The sequence below is a fragment of the Pocillopora damicornis genome, chromosome 11 (assembly GCF_964200805.1).
Source record: "Pocillopora damicornis chromosome 11, jaPocDami1.2, whole genome shotgun sequence".
NCBI lineage: Eukaryota > Metazoa > Cnidaria > Anthozoa > Scleractinia > Pocilloporidae > Pocillopora > Pocillopora damicornis.
The window spans coordinates 21,078,196-21,099,291 of record NC_142680.1 but is presented as its reverse complement, the minus strand read 5'-3'; the positions used below and the strand labels follow the sequence as shown (position 1 = coordinate 21,099,291).

At 37.8% G+C, this 21,096-nt stretch overlaps 1 protein-coding gene across 1 annotated transcript in view; it reads left to right on the top strand.

The window, feature by feature from the left end:
* Positions 1-28: 28 nt before the first annotated feature.
* The window catches only part of LOC149038167 (uncharacterized), a 92,634-nt gene continuing 71,566 nt past the window's right edge, over positions 29-21,096 (top strand). The window contains exons 1-2 of the mRNA XM_089187182.1: positions 29-126; positions 2,592-2,743. Of these exons, the coding sequence (XP_089043308.1) occupies positions 2,647-2,743 (97 nt within the window). The 5' untranslated portion in view covers positions 29-126; positions 2,592-2,646. The remainder of the gene's footprint in view (positions 127-2,591; positions 2,744-21,096) is intronic.

The following is a 21,096-nucleotide window of genomic DNA, read 5'->3' as shown; positions in this document are numbered from 1 at the left end:
ACGCTTTACGCAGAGCTTCAAAAAGTATGTCCGACCTCTGTCTTAGTGACTTTGAAACATTTTCATGACAGACTGAGGAAGCAAGGTCGTAAAATAGTCAAAGGTTTCTCCATTTCCGCGACAGAGGTAAGAACGCATAGTTGTATCAGATTTTTGAGTGTAAGGTAAATAATTTTATTTGAAATTTTTTCAGTTGAGATTTCCTCCTTCAAATGTTCCTCATCTTTCCGAACTTTCTCTGATTTCCGACAATGAAAGATGTTCCTGCAGTTAAGTGACGACGATTGCCAGCTTTTACTTTATTCTGGCGTGTATTAATTGTATTGCCGCTTCGTGTTAGTTACAAGCTTATTAAGCTGAGCTTGTTTGAACAAGTTACAGCTGTCGAATTCACAAAAATTCGCAAGCAATGCCTGGCATTTACCTTGGACAAAATAAGTAATTCGGGAGAGTTACAAATGATATCCAAATTATCGATTTGATTCAGTGCAAGCCCTTTTGATCGCAACACTTTCAGTTTCGTGTCATGCGGAGCATGTACACAATCGTGTTCGTCACTAGCTTTCATGTCGGGCTTATGTACGTATTAACTTAATTTGCTCCCGTATTTACGATGCATTTGATCAAAAAGCGATAAACATTTTCAGCGTATTTCATGTGTTTATGTTTTTCATTTTATACTGTAGTTTGAAAGCGATTTTTTCTTAACGATAGACAGCTTAGATTGTCCTTCCAAACTGTACTGATTTCCTTGTTAAATATTGAGAAAAGTTGATTTTTCTTCAAATTCAGCTAGTTATTTACTGCAAGAGTCCTTTCAATTAACTGCATTCGAGTTTTAGGAATCCAATTCATCAACTGGTAATGATTGATTAGTGTCTGAGTGAAGTTTTACCTTTTGTCATCTGCTAATCAACATACGATCAATCAATAATCATATCAACTGAATATTTCCGATCAATTTTTTTTTTAATCAAAACTGGTTTAGTTCTACATGAGGCTGCATGCATCCAAGTATGTGTTTGTTGATAATTTATGTTGTTATATGTGAAGGTAGTCTTGGGATAAATGTAAAGTTCTGATTGGTTCTTACTTGGTCAGGATTTTGCCACATAGACCATCATTGCACCATACAGAAAATCATGAAACATATAAATTCATCGTAAACTAGTTTAGTCCAAGTGACATTGGTGCATGACAATTACCTTGCTCTCTTGAGGGGTACTGGGAAATATTGGCACCATGTCATTCCTATACTGTTACAACCTTGGGCCACTATACCTCTGTAAAGCCATGGCAATCAGCTGGTTATATAGAAGTTTGTAGTGGTTTTTGTAAAAGCGATATACACTTACAGGCTATTTTGAATTCCAGTTCAATTGACTTCCTTGTTACTCCACATTTATTGAATTTTTTTGTACATGAAGACAGCCAGCAAAGATTATTTGATATTTAAAAAACAACCAGTCATGATTATTAGGAAAATTAAAGTTAGCATCAAAGACAAATCAATTTTGTGCACAGACAAAAATTACAAAAAATATACATATACTAATAAAGCAAAAATGTCAGCACTTGTACCAAATTGAAATCCATTTCAACATACATCAGCATGCATAAATGTAAATATTTCCCTGTTTTTCCTATGATAAAGTGAAACAGTTGAACTAACAATCACCTATACAAATATGGGCATCAGCTCAACTGTAGGAAATTGAATAAATGAAATACATCTTTTATAAGTTTTGAGCAGTAATCCCAATTTAAAAATCAAATATGAAAATTTTACTTTGGTGTTGTAAAATTTCTTTCTTATGAGAAATGATTCAGCATAAACTCTCTCCTCTTGCAGAGACATGGTGGGCTTATGATTAGTGAGGTGGAAGCACGCTCAAGAGGTCTGCATTTGTAGCCTGGCCTGTGCTGGACTCAGGGTCAAGAGGTCTGGGTTCCAGTCAATGTATTGTGTTCTTGTGCAAAACACTTTACTCTTACAGTGTCTGTCTCCACCCAGGACAGGAGTATAAATGGGTAGCAAAAATTAGTTAGGGAAACCTGATAAAATGCAAGGGGGGTGAAAGGGGGGGGGGGGGGAAGAGATGACAGTGGAATGGACTTGCATACTGTCCAGGGTTGGGTAGTAATACTCTCAGTTGCTTCATGTAAGGAAACCAGGATTAAGTAAAGCTCAGGCCCTGGACAGGCCACTTTTCAAATCCAGATGTGACCTAACTACCTACCACCTCTTAGTTTAAATGATTTAAATTGCTACTGTTACAAATTATATAAACTTGAAACACACAGATGTTGATTTTTGCCCGATTTATTTCAGTCAATTGCATAGGAATGTCTTTGGTAAATCTTGAAATTTATTGTAATGAGAAGTGAATTACTGTTTATTTAAATATTAATGCTTGTTTTCTTCAGTATATATATCTTTTGTTCTTTTACTGCTTTGAATATGCTATTAATATTAATTGCTTGTGATTTTGTGTCTATGTATCCCTCCCATTCTCAAGAGGGTAAAAATATTACAATTGGGTAATATGTTGAACTAATTTTTTACCATTTGCAACCATCTTTTTTTTCAGGCCAGGATGACTTAAAACAGCAACTTTTTGAAAGAAGCATCCCCTTACAGTTGCTATGGCTAAAGAAAGAAGTCCAATTAAGGTTCCATCTGAAAATGAAGACTTACCTGACAAAGAAAATGCTCCAGATTTTGATGAGGACACTTTACGAGGTGAGCTAGGTTCAACTTTGGCTTCAGTCACTGTTAAAACGTTTTCTATTCCACCAGTTTCAAGAATGTAAGCAGATGTGGAGAATGATATTAATACACTGCATGACCACCTTAAAGGATATTTGGCCAGTCATGAATCTCTTCTATGATTAAAATATGCTGTTCATTGACTGAGAGGATCCATGACATATTTGTTATTTTCTTTTCTCAAATTTCAAAGCAAGTACAGAAAGTTATAATAAAATAAAGACTTTATTGACCATCATATAACATTCATTTTGTAAGTTTGCATCATAAGTACCATCATCATCATCATCTTTCCAGTATATTATGCAACATTAAATTGAAAGTTTCAACTTCCCCTAAGCAACCAATTTCCAGTAGAGTGCAAGTGTTATATCATTGAATATGGAGGTGTTTAACCCTTGACACCCTAACATCAGTATCCATATTCTCCATACTATTCTTTGTATGTTCCTTGTGGTACTGAAAAAGAGAATTCATTTGAAGATCAATGCTTCTTAGGTTGGTGATCATTTCCTTTATTCTCATGAGCTTAGTGAATGATTCAGCAGTATTACTCCAAGCTTTTCAGGGGATGGGTCAAGTCAGGCAGGTGCAAAAGTGGCAGCTGGCACTAAAGGAAAAATCTGCAGATTTTAAATCTCCAGATCTTGGCAGCTCTGCTTATGCACTAATTAACTACAACCACAGGTAATTATTAACTACAACCACAGACTTTGACACAAATTATTTTTTATTTTTTCTTTGCAGCCACAGCTGATGTTTATAGGAATGAGGGTAATGAGGCCTTCAAGAAAGGAGATTTCATCAATGCTATTCATTTTTACACCAAAGGAATTAAAATGAACTGCAATGAGAAAGAACTGAAGGCCAAACTGCACAACAACAGGGCTATTGCACATTTTAAACTTGGTAAGATGATGAGAGCTTTAATATGCATTTTTTTTCTATTTTGAAGCTATTGAGTTGTCAGTAGTAGTTTTCTGAAAAAGGTGATAATTTTGAATACATGCCCGGAAAAATTTACATCTTATGTTGGCCTCTCAAATATACAAAGAAGTAACCTCTTACCCCAGATATCAATGAGCATCACAAGTTTTTCCCAAAATTATAGTAATGGTAGTTGGTTTGCAACATGTATGGCTAATCAGAGATATTTATTTCAATAACAGGAAATCACCAGGATTCACTAAGGGATGCAGAAGCAGCCATTGAGTTAAATCCAACTTCCCTTAAGGCAATTGTGAGAGGTTAGATATGTTAGCTGTGCAATAATAATAATGACAAAAGAACTCAACACTCTAAGGTTAAATGAGGTTAAATGGAGTTCAATCTTGTCTCAATTGACTTTAATTAAGAGGTCGAGACCACCCTGATGTACATTTGAATCCAGCTCTTGACTGCTACGCCATTACTTTCCATTAATCATGATAAGAATGCTATTTTTAACGGGATGAAGAACTCAATGTGGAATGCAAAGCAAAATTTCAGCATGGATATTTTAGTTCCTTAAGTCCAATGAGTCACAGGTGTCAGATATGTTAAGAGCGTGTCCACGAGAGCACCGGGCAGTCGTGCTACAAGCCATCTCACCGATTTCAATGAAACTTTGGCAGTTTAAAGGGTCTACCCCAAAACTCAAAGAGACAAACTGGTTTCTGTTTTGGTTCTTCCGGGGGGAGATAGACCACCCCCCCGGTTTTTCTTGGTTTTCACCAAGGAAATCGCTTCAAATAGGTAAAATGTATGAAGCTCTCACGGCGATGGTCTCTAACCGATTACTTTGAAGATTTGCACACATATTTTTACATCCTTAGTTAATGTCTGCTGCAAGTATCAGTCAGTTGTATCGACGGCTTGTCAATCAACAGAGGCAAATATACGACTTTGGTTTCATCCAAATATTTGACAACTTTGAGGTCAAATATCTCCCGTTGCCAGAAAGCTACAACACTAATCCTAATTCCCCTTTATAACCCATCATTTCATCTCTGAAAATCATCAAAAAAATCTTTGGGCACTACCGTATTTTTGTCTTGGATGCTTTTTAAAATCTGCGACTGTGACAAGTTTCTCTCAACTACACCTGTCACGCAATTCTTGCTCTAGGCGGTCACTTGACAAAATACACCTACATTTTTTAGCTCTTTATACAAGATGATTGGTCAAGAAAGGAAAAAACTGTGAAAAGCTTTCGAGATTTTTTGTAGGAATGGAAAATTTCACGTTTAGAGAGATGCATGTTGATGGAAGATCAATGGGAAAATCGTAGCGTTTCTTTCTTCAGTCGTTTATTACTTTGAAGATTTGCTAAAAAAAAAAAAGGGCATAGGGCTCTTGTACAGAACAAAACATTCATTAGCCTATACTTTGATCGTCTACTATCATTATCGCACAGTTTACAATGAGGGAACTGTAACAGGAGAGAAGATTTTAAAGTCACATGTCGCCTGCTTGTCGACGTACAAGTTCCCGAGTGTAACAACTTTGGCATTTCCACACCGCGAATGACGGGAAGCTCTGCCCCCCTTATTTCATAGGAAAATAGGGGGCAGATATCATATATATCATATATATCAATAGCCCCATAAATTCATTAACTACGCCATGTTTCCAGAAAATAAGATTGGAAAATTTTTTTTCCACTTTCCACCATCAAGAAATTCCACGCATAGGAATAGTATTTGTAGGGACACTGCGTGACCTTTTATGAGAAGTAAAAATTGTTCATCTTTTTTTTTCAAGAAGACACTTCTAGAAAGATCCTAATCCTTCTGTTATCTTATTTCCTTGTTTTTTAACTGCAAATATCGTCTGCATTTGCTATTTTTTTCGCTGATTGTCATGGCCTTTCCGGCGTACACGTGCGAGCTAGTTCATATACAGGACTCTTTCGAGTTTCTCTGGCTGGTGTCGGGCTTATGTGTGTAGGTCTGGTTCAAAAGATATCTGCACGCTGCAACACGGGTTCCTATGTTTTCTCCCTTTTCTTTATTTGTATTTTCATTCTCTTGCTTGCATTATCACACATTTATGTTTTTTTTATTCCCTCAGCACGTTCCCTCAGATTTGGAAGTAGGCCATGAAAAGTCAATATTGACCAGAACTGAAATCCTTTTCTATCACTATTTGTTTCGGAGAACCCCCGTCATTTGTGACTTTATTTCTCAAGAAAGTGTGTTTTTATTTGCTATTTATTTCCATTAGAACATGAAACTAGGTCCTGATAAGTTTTTTTTGTCTCGTGACTCCCAAAAACTGTGTTTGCAACAACATCAATTGAGAAATCAAAGGCAATTACGCCTGAGAAATTCGCTTGTAGTCTTCTACCCGCAGAAGGCAACTCCATGTAATGAAACGTTCTAAGACCTCTGTAAACTAGAGACATTGGGTGATGTTGAGGAGTGAAATATTTACCCCAAATCTGTGACCCTCAAACGGATCCGTACTCGTACGTGTAACGTCCGGAAAATGTCACGCATGTATAACACCGTAAGCGCACCTGGCGTATTCTATCCACTGACTTCAATAGTAAAGAGACAACTTATTTACTATTTGTATATGAGCAAACTTATTTACCCTACTTGAAAAAATCCTTGATAAAGTCTACTATTGTCAGACGAAACGCGTGGGAGATAAATTCAAGTTTTTACTTTCTTAGTTCGTGCAGTGATGCTCACTAGTTTGTTCCGTCAAAAATGCTTTTAATGTGAAGTCACGTCGACCTGGACAGAAAAACTAAGCTCACCTTGTCATAAACAATGGTTTGATACCGTAAGTACCAATTTAGGTACATCATTGGGCTTTGATCACAATGATGAAAAAAATGTGCGTTTCCTCACGCTCGCCACGTTTATTCTTTGGAAAATTATTTTACTGGAGGGCGATGTCGCTTACCTTGGCGCGTCTTGACTCTGGCCGACGAAAATTATCGAGGTGAACTCCATGAAATTCTAGTCAAATGTTTTAAAAACTTTGTCTACCCTTGATTTGCACGCAGAAAAAAAAAGGCAAATTCCGAACGGTATTTGAAAACATTTAATTCATTAGTCAATTCATGAACTGTTTTATAGCAGCCCGAGGAAAAAGCAAAATTGAAACAACCAGCGTATCGGTCAAATGAATTCCAATTTTTTCAACAAGGAGTTGGTAAGTTCATTTTTCCTAGTAAATTTAAGTGGGGGTAATTTTTTGTGACAGCCGATCAAAGATAGACATCTCTGAAATGTCTCTGAAACTCTTTTTAAAAAGAGTTTACACTTCCGGTAATATTTTCCTCCTTCTCGTAACAGCGCAACAGACATAGTTAATCCTATGTAGTGTAGGTGTATCAGTTGTATTACGTCTTCATAGTGATGTCATATAAGAAATCGAGTGTCTAAAAAGCCCTCAATTCAATCTAACACTCGAATTGATAAAGTCAAGATGGTGCAGTTGTCTTGTTCATTTGCAACTAACTGTAGAACCAAATGTTATTTTTCTCGCGCTAGCCAGGGACGGCAACAGCTCACACCTCTAAATTCGTGGGTATACAGCTTAAAAAAAAAACATTTGAGAGACGTCGCTGTATTCCAAACATGCGTTTCGTCCGAGATGGAGCTTATTCTAGCGCGTATTGGCTTATTAGGAGATTACGAAGGCCGCGATTTCACGATGTACCTCAAATGTCGTGCACAACTTGGTGTGAGATTCAGACCTTCGGGTTCGTAAATGCCAGTATCCTCCTCATAAAAATCGGAGACATAAAGTGAGAGAGAGATGAATCTGCAGATGGCAGAAGAAATCAAAGCTGGTGGCGAGTCTTCCTGGTGGCGGCAAGGTGACTGTAAACCTAAATAGAACGCCTACTGTAGCTGCTATCTTAGAGTCGGCAATGAATAGGGAAGAAGGGCAAGAAGAGCGCTTATCTGAACATCAGTTTTCCTAACTGGTGATTTGTGACTGAGATGAACTTTATATCATATGATTGCTAGGGATACGCAGGTACTGTAGAGGCGCTCACATAGATAGAGGTGGGCGATCCTCCCTCTGACTTAAGAACTGCGACAAGTTTATAGCGCAGACCAACTGGCACAGTTTGAAGCACCTCAGGGTCTCACTAGGCTCGTCACATTAGAAACCTTCAGCAAACTAATCGTAGAAGCGGGTGGTTATCAGCAACGTGCACAGATTTCTGAACGCGGGTCATCGCGAGAGCTATACCCAATCCGTCATAGACGGAACAAGAAAGCGAGATATTCTTGCTTTATTAAGAACGGTGAAAATATTATTACACGTTTCGTAGCGTTTCTTTCTTCAGTCGTTTATTACTTTGAAGATGTTCTAAAATCAGCAGATATGGCTTTTGTACGGCACAAAACATTCATTAGTCTATAATATGATTGTTAATCATCATCATTGCTCATTTTAGGAGATTTTAAAGTCATGTTGCGTGTTGGTTGATATTATTACATGTTCCAGTGTACTACAACTTCGGTTTTTACAGACGAGAAATTCTGCGCTCTCGCTCGAGAGCAAATATCAATACTTCTATCGGACTAAGAACTGTGCCTCTATCCCGAAAATAAAATTAAAATAGTGTTGTCGTTGTCACTTACCGCCATCGAACATTTCCATGCAGAACTCCGCTAAGCTAACATCTGTTGTGTGACCCGAAGACTCTTAGTAGGAATTATTCAAGCGCGTTGTTCATGCTGTCTGCTAAATAACAATTTCAGAATAATCTGCAGATCTCTACGATTATTTGCCTGCTTCGATCGTAAAATATCTGCATATTTTTTTCAAGCATTCTATTACTACACATAAATCTACATCTCTCTAGATCGAGTGTTGCCGGCGTTTAATTGCGTGACTTGTAAAATTTTTAAATAAGAATCTGAGCGGTAATTTGACCAGTAGCCTTCCTGCAAATTTCCCTTGATGAAATCCCAAGACATAGCCAGTTGTTTTCGTGAGCAAAGACAATAAATATGAGAGAAAAGTGAGATGCAAATGTCTTTTTTTTTAACTTAATAGCAGCTTTACCCTCTCCTGCAGTCTTTCGTCCAAATTTTGCAAGGTCTCTCCTTATCTTCTGCCTTGTTCGGTCAGCCGACTGTCTAACATACAGCATGAATAATAATGTTTTCACCTTTCCTGATAAGGCAAGAATATCTCGCTTTCTTGTTCCGTCTATGACGGATTGGGTATAGCTCTCGCGATGACCCGCGTTCAGAAATCTGTGCACGTTGCTGATAACCACCCGTTTCTACGATTAGTTTGCTGAAGGTTTCTAATGTGATGAGCCTAGAGAGACCCTGAGGTGCTTCAAACTGTGCCAGTTGGTCTGCGCTATAAACTTGTCGCAGTTCTTAAGTCAGAGGGAGGATCACCCACCTCTATCTATGTGAACGCCTCTACAGTACCTGCGTATCCCTAGCAATCATATGATATAAAGTTCATCTCTGTCACAAATCACCAGTTAGGAAAACTGATGTTCAGATAAGCGCTCTTCTTGCCCTACTTCCCTATTCATTGCCGACTCTAAGATAGCAGCTACAGTAGGCGTTCTATTTAGGTTTACAGTCACCTTGCCGCCACCAGGAAGACTCGCTACCAGCTTTGATTTCTTCTACCATCTGCAGATTCATCTCTCTCACACTTTATGTCTCCGATTTTTATGAGGAGGAAGCTGGCATTTACGAACCCGAAGGTCTGAATCTCACACCAAGTTGTGCACGACATTTGAGGTACATCGTGTAATCGCGGCCTTCTTAATCTCCAAAAAAGCCAATACGCGCTAGAATAAGCTCCATCTCGGACGAAACGCATGTTTGGGATACATCGACGTCTCTCAAATGTTTGTTTTTTGTTTTTTTTTTTTAAGCTGTATACCCACGAATTTAGAGGTATGAGCTGTTGCCGTCCCTGGCCAGCGCGAGAAAAGTAACATTTGATTCTACAGTTAGTTGCAAATGAACAAGACAACTGCACCATCTTGACTTTATCAATTCGAGTGTTAGATTGAATTGAGGGCTTTTTAGACACTCGATTTCTTATATGACATCACTATGAAGACGAAATACAACTGATGCACCTACACTACATAGGATTAACAATGTCTGTTGCGCTGTTGCTAGAAGGAGGACAATATTACCGGAAGTGTACGCTCTTTTTAAAATGAGTTTTAGAGACGTTTCAGAGATGTCTATCTTTGATCGGCTGTCACAAAAAAATGACCCCCACTTAAATTTACTAAGAAAAATGAACTTACCAACTCCTTGTTGAAAAAATTGGAATTCATTTGACCGATACGCCGGTTGTTTCAATTTTTCTTTTTCCTCGGGCTGCTAGGAAACAGTTCATAAACTGACCAATGAATAAAGTGTTTTGAAATAAATCGGAATTTGCCTTTTTTCTGCGTGCAAATCAAGGGTAGACAAAGTTTTTAAAACATTTGACTTGAATTTCATGGAGTTCACCTCGATAATTTTCGTCGGCCAGAGTCAAGACGTACCAAGCTAAGCGACATCGCCCTCCAGTAAAAAAAAATTTCCAAAGAATAAACGTGGCGAGCGTGAGGAAACACACATTTTTTTCATCATTGTGATCAAAGCCCAAAATTACCTAAATTGGTACTTACGGTATCAAACCATTGATTATGACAGGGTGAGCTTAGTTTTTCTGTCGAGGTCGACGTGACTTCACATTAAAAGCATTTTTGACGGAACAAACTAATGAGCATCACTGCACGAACTGAGAAAGTAAAAACTTGTTTTTATCTCCCACGCGTTTCGTCTGACAATAGTAGACTTCATCAAGGATTTTTTCAAGCAGGGTAAATAAGCTTGCTTATATACAAATAGTAAATAAGTTATCTCTTTACTATTGAAGTCAGTGGATAGAATACGCCAGGTGCGCCTACGGTGTTATACATGCGTGACATTTTCCGGACGTTACATGTACGAGTACGTGATCCGTTTAAGGGTCACAGATTTAGTGTAAATATTTCACTCCTCAACATCACCCAATGTCTCTAGTTTACAGAGGTCTTAGAACGTGTCATTATATGGAGTTGCCTTCTGCGGGTAGAAGACTACAAGCGAATTTCTCAGGCGTAATTGCCTTTGATTTCTCAATTGATGTTATCGCAAACACAGTTTTTGGGAGTCACGAGACCAAAAAACTTATCAGGACCTAGTTTCATGTTCTAATGGAAATAAATAGCAAATAAAAACACATTTTCTTGAGAAATAAAGTCACAAATGACGGGGGTTCTCCGAAACAAATAATGATAAAAAAAAAGATTTCAGTTCTGGTCAATATTGACTTTTCATGGCCTACTTCCAAATCTGAGGGAACGTGCTGAGGGAATAAAAAAAAACATAAATGTGTGATAATGCAAGCAAGAGAATGAAAATAGAAATAAAGAAAAAGGAGAAAACATAGGAACCCGTGTTGCAGCGTGCAGATATCTTTTGAACCAGACCTACACACATAAGCCCGACACCAGCCAGAGAAACTCGAAAGAGTCCTGTATATGAACTAGCTCGCACGTGTACGCAGGAAAGGCCATGACAATCAGCGAAAATAATAGCAAATGCAGATGATATTTGCAGTCAAAAACAGGAAAATAAGATAACAAAAGGACTAGGAACTTTTTAGAAGTGCCTTCTTGAAAAAAAAAGATGAACAATTTTTACTTCTCATAAATGGTCACGCAGTGACCCTACAAATACTATTCCTATACGTGGAATTTCTTGATGGTGGAAAGTGGAAAAAACATTTTGCAGTCTTATTCTCTGGAAACACGGTGTAGTTAATGAATTTATGGGGCTATTGATATTTCCTAACAAAAAAGGGGGGCAGAGTTTCCCGTCATTCGCGGTATGGAAAAGCCGAAGTTGTTACACTCGGGAACTTGTACGTCAACAAGCAGGCGACATGTGACTTTAAAATCTCCTCTCCTGTTACAGTTTCCTTATTGTAAACTGTGCGATAATAAAAATAGACGATCAGAGTATAGGCTTATGAATGTTTTGTTCTGCACAAGAGCCCTATGTCCTGATTTTAGCAAATCTTCAAAGTAATAAGCGACTGAAGAAAGAAACGCTACAATTTTCATATTGATTTTCCGTCAACATGCATCTCTCTAAACGTGAAAGTTTCCATTCCTACAAAAAATCTCTAAAGTTTTACACATTTTTCACCTTTCTTGACCAATCATCTTGTATAACGAGCTAAAAAATGTAGAGTTATTTTGTCAAGTGACCGCCTAGAGCAAGAATTGCGTGACAAGTGTAGTTGAGAGAAACTTGTCACAGTCGCAGATTTTTAAAGGCATCCAACACAAAAATACGGTAGTGCCCAAAGATTTTTTTGATGATTTTCAGAGATGAAATGATGGGTTATAAAGGGTAATTAAGATTAGTGTTGTAGCTTTCTGGCAACGGGAGATATTTGACCTCAAAGTTGTCAAATATTTGGATGAATTGAAAAGTCTAAAAACACAGTCGTACATTTGTCTCTGTTGATTGACAAGCCGTCGATCAAACTGACTGATACTCGCGGCGGCCATTAACTAAGGATGTAAAAATATGTGTGCAAATCCTCAAAGTAATCGGTTAAATACCAACGCAGCAGAGCTTCATATATTTTACCTATTTGAAGCGATTTCCTTGGTGAAAACCAAGAAAAACCGGGGGGTGGTCTATCTCCCCCCGGAAAAACCAAAACAGAAACCAGTCTGTTTTTTTGAGTTTTGGGGTAGACCCTTTAAACTGACAAAGTTTCATTGAAATCGGTGAGATGGCATGTAGCACAACTTCCCAGTGCTCTCGTGGACACGCTCTTAAGTCACTATCTAGCTGTTTTAAAAAGAAGGATCAGGACTTACCTAATTTTTAGTGTTTTTGTGGGAGTTGTTGATCCTAATTTAAGTGTTCTTAGAAGTTTCAGTTAAGCTAAATAAATGTAACTGAAACCTAATAGGAACTGTTTATTCTTTTCCGTTTAGTTTTTTTGTATTGCTTTGTTTTGTATTTTTTTTTTCTTCTGGTCTGTAATGATTTCAATGGTTTCAGGTTCTTTTCTCAGAATTGAGCTACAGTAATAGTATGCTTCTTTGTGTTGTTGCCTACAGGAGCCACTGCTTGTGTTGAATTGAAGAGATTTGAAGAAGCAATCACTTGGTGTGATAAGGGACTAGCTGTATCCTTTGATGGAATCTTTCATTTTTAACCGTGGGTATAATGGAAAAAGTTTCCATAATTTGATGTTTCAAGAGAGAAAATACAAAGAAGGGTATTAATTATGATGGGAACTTGTCAGCTCATATACTTTAAGTGTGTGTGATTAAAAACATAGGAGAAGTTATTAACTCATGACTTATTAATGAAATTACTCCTTTTAGCCAATTTGACTTAGTTCTACTATCCATGCCAATAACTGGTACATTAGTTTAGATAACCTTTTAATTCACAGACCAAATTTGTAATTATCCTTACTGTCAACCATACAATTCTTGTAATGTTAGTACAGAGAATTCAGTATTGCATCAACTAACTATTTTCGAATTGATATATATATCTTTTTTACTCTCAACACTTATCTGATTGATATTGTATTGCTATTGTAAGGAGAAATTCTCTTTTGGTCACTCACGGGAGTTAAAGGGTTATAAGACAAATATTCATCCAGTTTATACATAGTACTTGGGTAGATGATCTCTCTAAAACAAGCCAGAACAAAAAGCTCGGTAATGTTTACATATCTTATACAGATTTTCTTGCTTTCGACCTTTTTCCACGACTTAGAGACTCATAAACTTTCGTTGTGCTTTCCTATGGACAAATAACAATTTTAAAGACGTGTATTTGTGTTGTAGACTCTTTTCTTCCACTGGTGTAAAACATTTGTCTGATGTTAAGGTTATATTAATTAAAAAATTGGGCAAGTGCTGCTCAGTTTTTGGAAACTAGGGATTAAATCTAGATATTTTGCGTTAAATTTTGAGGCTGCACACAGAAAAATTTTTTTGAAGTGTAGATTTACTTCATAACTGACTTTAAGACTGAATGTTGATAAATCATCTACCTTTCATGCAAAGCCCTCCTAATGGGCCATTTTATAGTTGTGTACTTAGTTGCCAAGCCTTTGATTTGGAGTGAGGCTGAAGGTGACCTTGTTGTGATAGAGACCAGTATCTAGAAACGATAACAACAAAGTAGTTTGCATTTAAAAAGCAGCAATGCTTTAATCATAACAAGGTCACCCTTAATCATGGCTCTTGTTCAGAGGTTTGGGAACCAAGCACGCAAATGTTAAAATGGACTATTACATATCAATATGATCAGAACCATTATCTTTTTTGTTTCTTCCACATTTTTAACCCTTAACATAAAAAATGATTGACAAAAACAATAGCATCTTGTTGTCATTAAGACTTCAGTCTGTCAGTGAAGTGGGAGATAAGTCCATGGAGGAAAAAGGTCCTATGAGTCATGACCACGGTAGTGCAAGTTCAGGTGATGTCAAGAAAATCATAGATCTCTATAATCAGGGAAAAGAAGCCATAGAGTACCACAACCTAAATCTTAAAATAGCTAAAGAAGTAGGAGACAAGCATGGGGAGGGTGTTGCTTATGGCAGTCCAGGCAATGCTTATGACCGTCAGTGTGATTTAAAAAAAGCCATAAAGTACCACAACCTAATTCTTAAAATAGCTAAAGTTAATTTTCGAAATCAGCATCAAGTGGCGTATACGGGTTTGTGGAGAGTTCTCGTAGAACAAGGTAATGTAGATGAAGCCTTATTTGTTGCCGAGAAAGGACGAGCTCAAGCTCTGACCGACCTCATGGAATCCAGTTTTTGTGGTGGAACAAGTCACCACAAGGAAGAAGATGAAGATTGCGCAGTTTTAAAAAGCGTTCCATCAAACACTGTCTTTCAGGCAGTGGACAAAGCTAACGTCAATCTTTGGGTTGTGTCCGAAGGAAAACAAGTTCAGTTAAGACAAAGTAAACTCAAAGGTTTTGTTTCAGAGAATAGTGGATCTAGCCTGTCCTTTGAGTCGTTCATGCTCGGTATCTATACACAACTTGGTGTTCGTTCTAATGTGAGATGCGAGAATCGATCTTTAGATGCTTTGAGGGAGGGCCGTTCAAAAGTGGATGAGAAAACCAAAGAAGCCAAGCCTCAATCTCACATCCAACAAGACGGATGCTTGAGCACTTTGTATGATATCGTTATGAAGCCGGTGGCTGACTTGATTGAAGGGGATGAGCTACTCATTATTCCTGATGGACCCCTGTGGATCGCTCCTTACGCTGCATTGAAGGATGGTGATTCTAAATACCTGTGTGAATCGTTCACAATCCGAATCGCTCCATTGTTAGCAAGTCTTAGACTCATTGCCGATTGCCCAGATGATTATCACAAAAGCAGTGGTGCGTTACTTGTAGGAGATCCGTGGGTATCCGAGGTTACTAACAGCAAAGGAAAGAAAGTCTTCGAGCAGCTTCAGTATGCTAAAAAAGAAGTAGAAATGATCGGGAAAATTCTGAATATCACGCCAATCACTGGCAGTCAGGCCACGAAACGTGAGGTGTTGAAAAGACTCAGTTCCGTTTCCCTAGTTCACTTTGCGGCACACGGATGTATGGAAACTGGCGAAATTGCTCTTACACCTGACCCAGACCGAATATCTACTGTGCCAACGGAGGAGGATTACATTTTAACAATTGGAGATGTGTTGAATGCTCAACTTCGGGCCAAACTTGTTGTGCTTAGTTGCTGCCACAGCGGCCGGGGCGAGATCAAGGCTGAAGGTGTGGTTGGCATTGCGCGCGCTTTTATGGGGGCTGGTGCTCGGTCTATTGTGGTGTCCCTGTGGGCGATTAATGACGAGGCTACTCTTGAGTTCATGAAACACTTTTATCAACAACTTGCAGGAGGTAAACCAGCAAGCGAGTCACTGAACCTGGCCATGAAAAACCTCAGAGAATCAGACAAGTTCTGCGACATCAAATACTGGGCGCCCTTTTTGCTGATTGGAGATGACGTCACTCTTGACTTCATGGCAAAGGAAAGAGAAAATTTGAATATGAAATCACATAAATGAAAACTTTTTATTTCATCTCAAAATGAATGACGCAGGAACTTGGAAGGTTTAAATGCTTCTCTATTTTGGCGCTTTTTGGCTATTTTTCATTACTTTTCACTTTTTTGTTAAATGAAACTTGAGATGTGTGACTTTACTTTGGTGAAGAAATAAAACAGACTATTTCAGTATATTTTGTTCAGTGGAATTGTTTTTTTTTACCTTTACAAATTTAGATGCTTGCGAAGAGAACAAGATGCAACAAGGCTTCTGCTGTTAATTCCTGAAGTTGTTAAAGGCGACTACGAGGTTTTCGTTTCGCCAAAATGACACTCAGATCTATTCCTTTATTGCAATCAGTTATGTGTAAAATAATTTAAAGGTTTTTTTCTTGTACACAACCAGAAGCTTGTGTACCGGGTTTTAATTACGTTGATACTCTAAGCTTTTAATAAGCAAAGAAACAGTTTGTCATTTGCAAAAGGTGGCGAAATTTTAATTTCAAAACTGTGATTTGCAAAATTCGCAGCCATATGTGAATTGATCTTAATGGTTTTTCTACGTCATAAATTACTTTGTTGCAATTTGCAATTATCTTTACAAAAAAGTTGATTATCATTTTCAACTTTTTTTCAATTCATTTTAATGCAATCTAATTCCATCAGTGCCAAGATTGCCATTCTAAGCTTAATTTGAAGAAGTAATCATCAGAGATGATGTTGTTGAATTTACTGACCATATGTTAGAGACATTAGACCTACTCTCAGGGGTGTGGCCAGCCTCTAGTCCCGTGGGCCCGGCCTACAATTGTTTTCCGCCCGCTTGACTTTTCTAATATCACTCTTACAAATGTTGAAACATACAACAAGTCAAAGAGCTGGCTACAACGGCCTGCTTTCAATCAAACGAGTTTGATCAATTTTAGTCCGTTTTATCAAACACTCATCAGTTTGCTTTACAGAACGACGACAGAGACAAATTGTCCATGTAATCTAAACAAGGAAATAGCGAAGCAGAGTTTACTTTAACTGAAGTTTCCACTGCTGTGACTTTTAATGTAGGTGACATGGAATTTGTTGTTTTCATTAGGAAAATATTTACGCCAATAAATTAGGGAAACACTTGAAGTAAGCCATGTAGTCCTCAATGGGAATTATTTTGGTGAAAATGTTCATGAATCAATGTAAATCTAGGCCGTAGTTGAAAAGGTTCGGGGCTTTAGGATAAAACTTGCATTTTTTTGAAAATTTACTGTTCAAATATTTTTATGGCTTTTAATTTACCTTAGTATAATTTGGAGATGTCTGATGATATCTTTCTTAAATTTAAGAATTTATACTTAGGTATTCAGAGCACGCTTTGTAATTAGAACCCGTTATGTGGTCAAAAGTTTAAGGTATACTGTATCACAGCTGTTTTAAAAGTAAGTTTTGTAAAATTAATGTTAATTTTTGACAGATTTTCATAACTACCATTGGTATATGCTGCCAGTATAAAATGTAATAGTTAACCTTGCACATGGTTGAATATGATGTAACGTAGGATTTTAAAAACAAGCTGGGACAATTTCGACTAAACATTCTTTTTATAATGTCAGTGTATTTGGTGTGAATTGTTTTGATGCTATTTGTATTTAAAGTTGAAGCTATTTGTTCATTTACCTTAGTTTTTATTCATTAACTCATTAACTCCCAAGTTCTGAAGAAAATTCTCCCAACTGATAAGAATGTGTTTCTTTGTTGCTTCATTCTGAGAATTCGATGAAACATAACGTTTCTAATGAAAAATAATCCGCTAGTTTAGATTTTCTCTAATTCTTATTGACACCATGTTTGTCAGTGCATTAATTTTGTGAGGAGAATTTAAGTTATGATCAATCTTGGGAATAAATGGGTTCATTTTAGTGTCTCCGTTTAGCGCGTACTTTACTTAATGCCTTGAACAATTTAATGCAGTTTGTATTGTACTTTTTTTTACTTTTTCGTGTAAGAGAAATAGAGAGTGTATAAACTACAAAAACTGCCTTTGTTTTCATTGTCTGTCTCCATATTCTAAGGATTCGCGTGAGATGCAGGGAGAACAGATCCTACGAGGACTTCAATGCTTGTTTTGACCCGCGCGCGCCAAGTTGATAATCTTTGCAGCTGACAGTGTACTGACATTCCATGTTTCAAGCCCCCACCCACTTAACAAACACTCGTCGACTCTTCGATTGTGTCTCTTTCACTGTCTACCCTTGTCCATATTGTCACACGATTTTGAATGCCGACGGACGTGTTCATACTGTTACCTGTGTGCGTCCTTTTTACCTTTTTACACCTTTTCACATTCGTGCATCTCTTTTTTCTCCTTCCTTTTGTTCCTTCCCTTTTTTTCATCGTACATTTCCTTTATTCCCATTTTTACGCGCACTTCTTTCATCGCCCTCAACTTTATTCTTCTACGCGCTTCATCAGACGCGACTATCTCCTTATCTGTTTCAGTTTTCATTCGTCTCAATCCTCGCGCAACGTCAGGTCTCTTACAACTCATATACCTCCTTAGTTCCCCAGAGTAGTTGTTATTATGCTTATTTTGTTCACTTTAGGATGGTGTCCTCTTAGCATCATGTCTTGTAAAATCCTAGTTTTCCTTTCGACTCATTCCCAGTCCACAAGGGGTCTCAATTTTAAGTCTCACAGTGCCAGTGTTTGCTCTCCTCGGTCCTCTCATCACAGTAACAGCTATAAAAAGAAAGAGCTCCCTCCAAGTCTCTGCGACATAATCGATGCATTTTATTGGAAACGAGTCCTTCAATGTCCAAATTAAGGCTTCTTCTATCATCTGATTGGGAATGGATCAAACTCTCGCCTAGGGTCCACCTACATCGCGAGTCCAAGATGGCAACAGGCCAATCCACAGACTTCTCCGAGTCGGTAGCCGTCATCTTGGATGTAGACTCAGAGAGGACCTTCAAAAAGTGTTTTGACAAGACAATAATCAAGAAAGGTTAAGTTATTGTAATGCTTCGTAAGAGGCAGTGATAACAGCCCGAGAGATTCATTATGAGCAAACAAGTTCCGTCGATTATTGGACTCCATGTCTCCTTACGTTGTAGAACAAACTCCTCGAATACGTACGTCTATATGCCCCTCTCCTCCTCCCCTAAATAGCACTATACATCCCTTTATTGCAACTTTTAAAATTATACAGCACAATACAAAATTATACCCCTGAGTAGCACTGTAAATCCGTAAAATGAAGTAACTGTGCAGCGCATCACAACAATACGAACCCCTAAATAGTACTATGCTTCCCTCTACTGAATTGTTTTCAGCATACAACGCTCTATAAACTATTGCTCCAATTTGGCACGAAAATAATTGTGGATATTTGTCCGCGGACATTATCTATTTCAAGATGCCAAAAATGTGAACTTCGAGGGGCAATGTCCAAGGACAAATATCCGAACATATTTTCGTACAAAATAGAGGCTGTTATGATTTTTATCCCTGAATTATTTTGCAACGCTCATGAAAGAATCTTTATAAACAGCTCACTGAATTGAATTAAATTTGAAACGAAGACTTATCGAGGTAGACGTAAGGTTTGCGAATTGGGGAATATCGCTTGCGTGATATTCTCGGATATCACCCAGTATTACCTGGGGGATATTTAGTCACTTGCTGCGTTTACACCAATTGCGCGCGAGCAAAAATATTTGATGGATTATAAAAAGCAACAAGCACCCCCAGATAGCACTATACTTCCCTCTTCCACAATTTACATCACAATAGAGCGCTATAAAACAACATGTACCCTTAAATAGTACTATACTTCTCTCTTCTGCGGTTTACATCAATATACAGCGCTATACAACAATATGTACCCCTAGATACCACTATACTTCACTCTTCTGCACTCTACATCACAATACAGCGCTATACAACAATATCTACCCCCTAGATAGCATTATACCTCTCGCTACTGCAGTTTACATTCCTATACAGCTCTATACAACAATATTTACCCCTAAGTAACCTTGATCGGCATAACAGAATACATACATCGAAATTTTCCATGCTTTGTGTCTTTCTCCAAGGCTCATTAAATACTCGATGAAAACCTTTGCGCCGTTCAAAGAAAACGCAGCATTTTGCAGCGCAGCCGTGACTCGTTTGACGTGAAGACACGGAGATGGCGAGTTGATTGAGACTTTAAATTTCAAACTCTTAAAGGTGGGAAATATTTCTGAAACAAAATCATTCACGAACATCACTATTAATTCTGAATAATGTAAATTCGATTCACGTTTACTGTAGATAATAAATTTTATTCCCATTTTGCCAATCATACAAAGAAATCAATACACTAAGCAATGCCTTCGACAAGACACAGTTACACAGTTGTAAATCTCCATCCTCATCCTCAGTAGAACTATGCTATCACAAAGGTGGAATAATCGCGGAAGAATAACCGCGCTTAAGACCTTCCTTTATACCAAGGAATTCGTGCCACTGGATTCGACATGTGCCAGTAACCAACTTTCACATTTAACGTGACGTTTAGCTAAGATCAGCAAACTGTTTCTTTTTTTCTACATTTAAACGATTCCAATCCTAATAGTGGTATCATATTTGCATAAGAAAGCTAATGTCAACTCGAGACTCTGCATTAATTTTTTTTGATGAAATGAAACACAACAAACCAAAGATACCACGTACTTAAAACACTAACCGTTTAAACATTTTTTTCCACATGACGCTCTTAACGGGCTCAACGAGCTGCCAAAATTCTCTTCAAATCCGTTTTCGTTCGTGTGATAGCTTGACTTCTATTTCGATTTGACAGTTCAGTTCGACAGTTTGACTGTTAAACCTTAAATGAACATTAGTAGACACCAGCTGAATAGATTTATGAATTTGCTTAACGGCGAATGAACGCATTGAAATCAAAATTGATTTTCTTTAAGCTCAGCTCACTGAACTACAAGTCTGCTGTCAGATGATTACCGTGGACGCTGTTTTAGTCCCTTAAATTTCTCATTTCTCAATGCGTCAGCAATTGAAATTATATTCATGAAACAGGGACGCATTTTGTGACACATGTCCTGGCAATGACTGGTGTAAGCTGCAAAGGTACAACGGACGATTACTGGTCATTCTGATTTTTCGGTCATTGCTAACGTAGTACTTGTGGTCATAAGCATGATCCTAAGCAGACCCTTGCAAAAGTTTCACCAAAACTGCAGAGACCTGGAGATTTTCGCTCA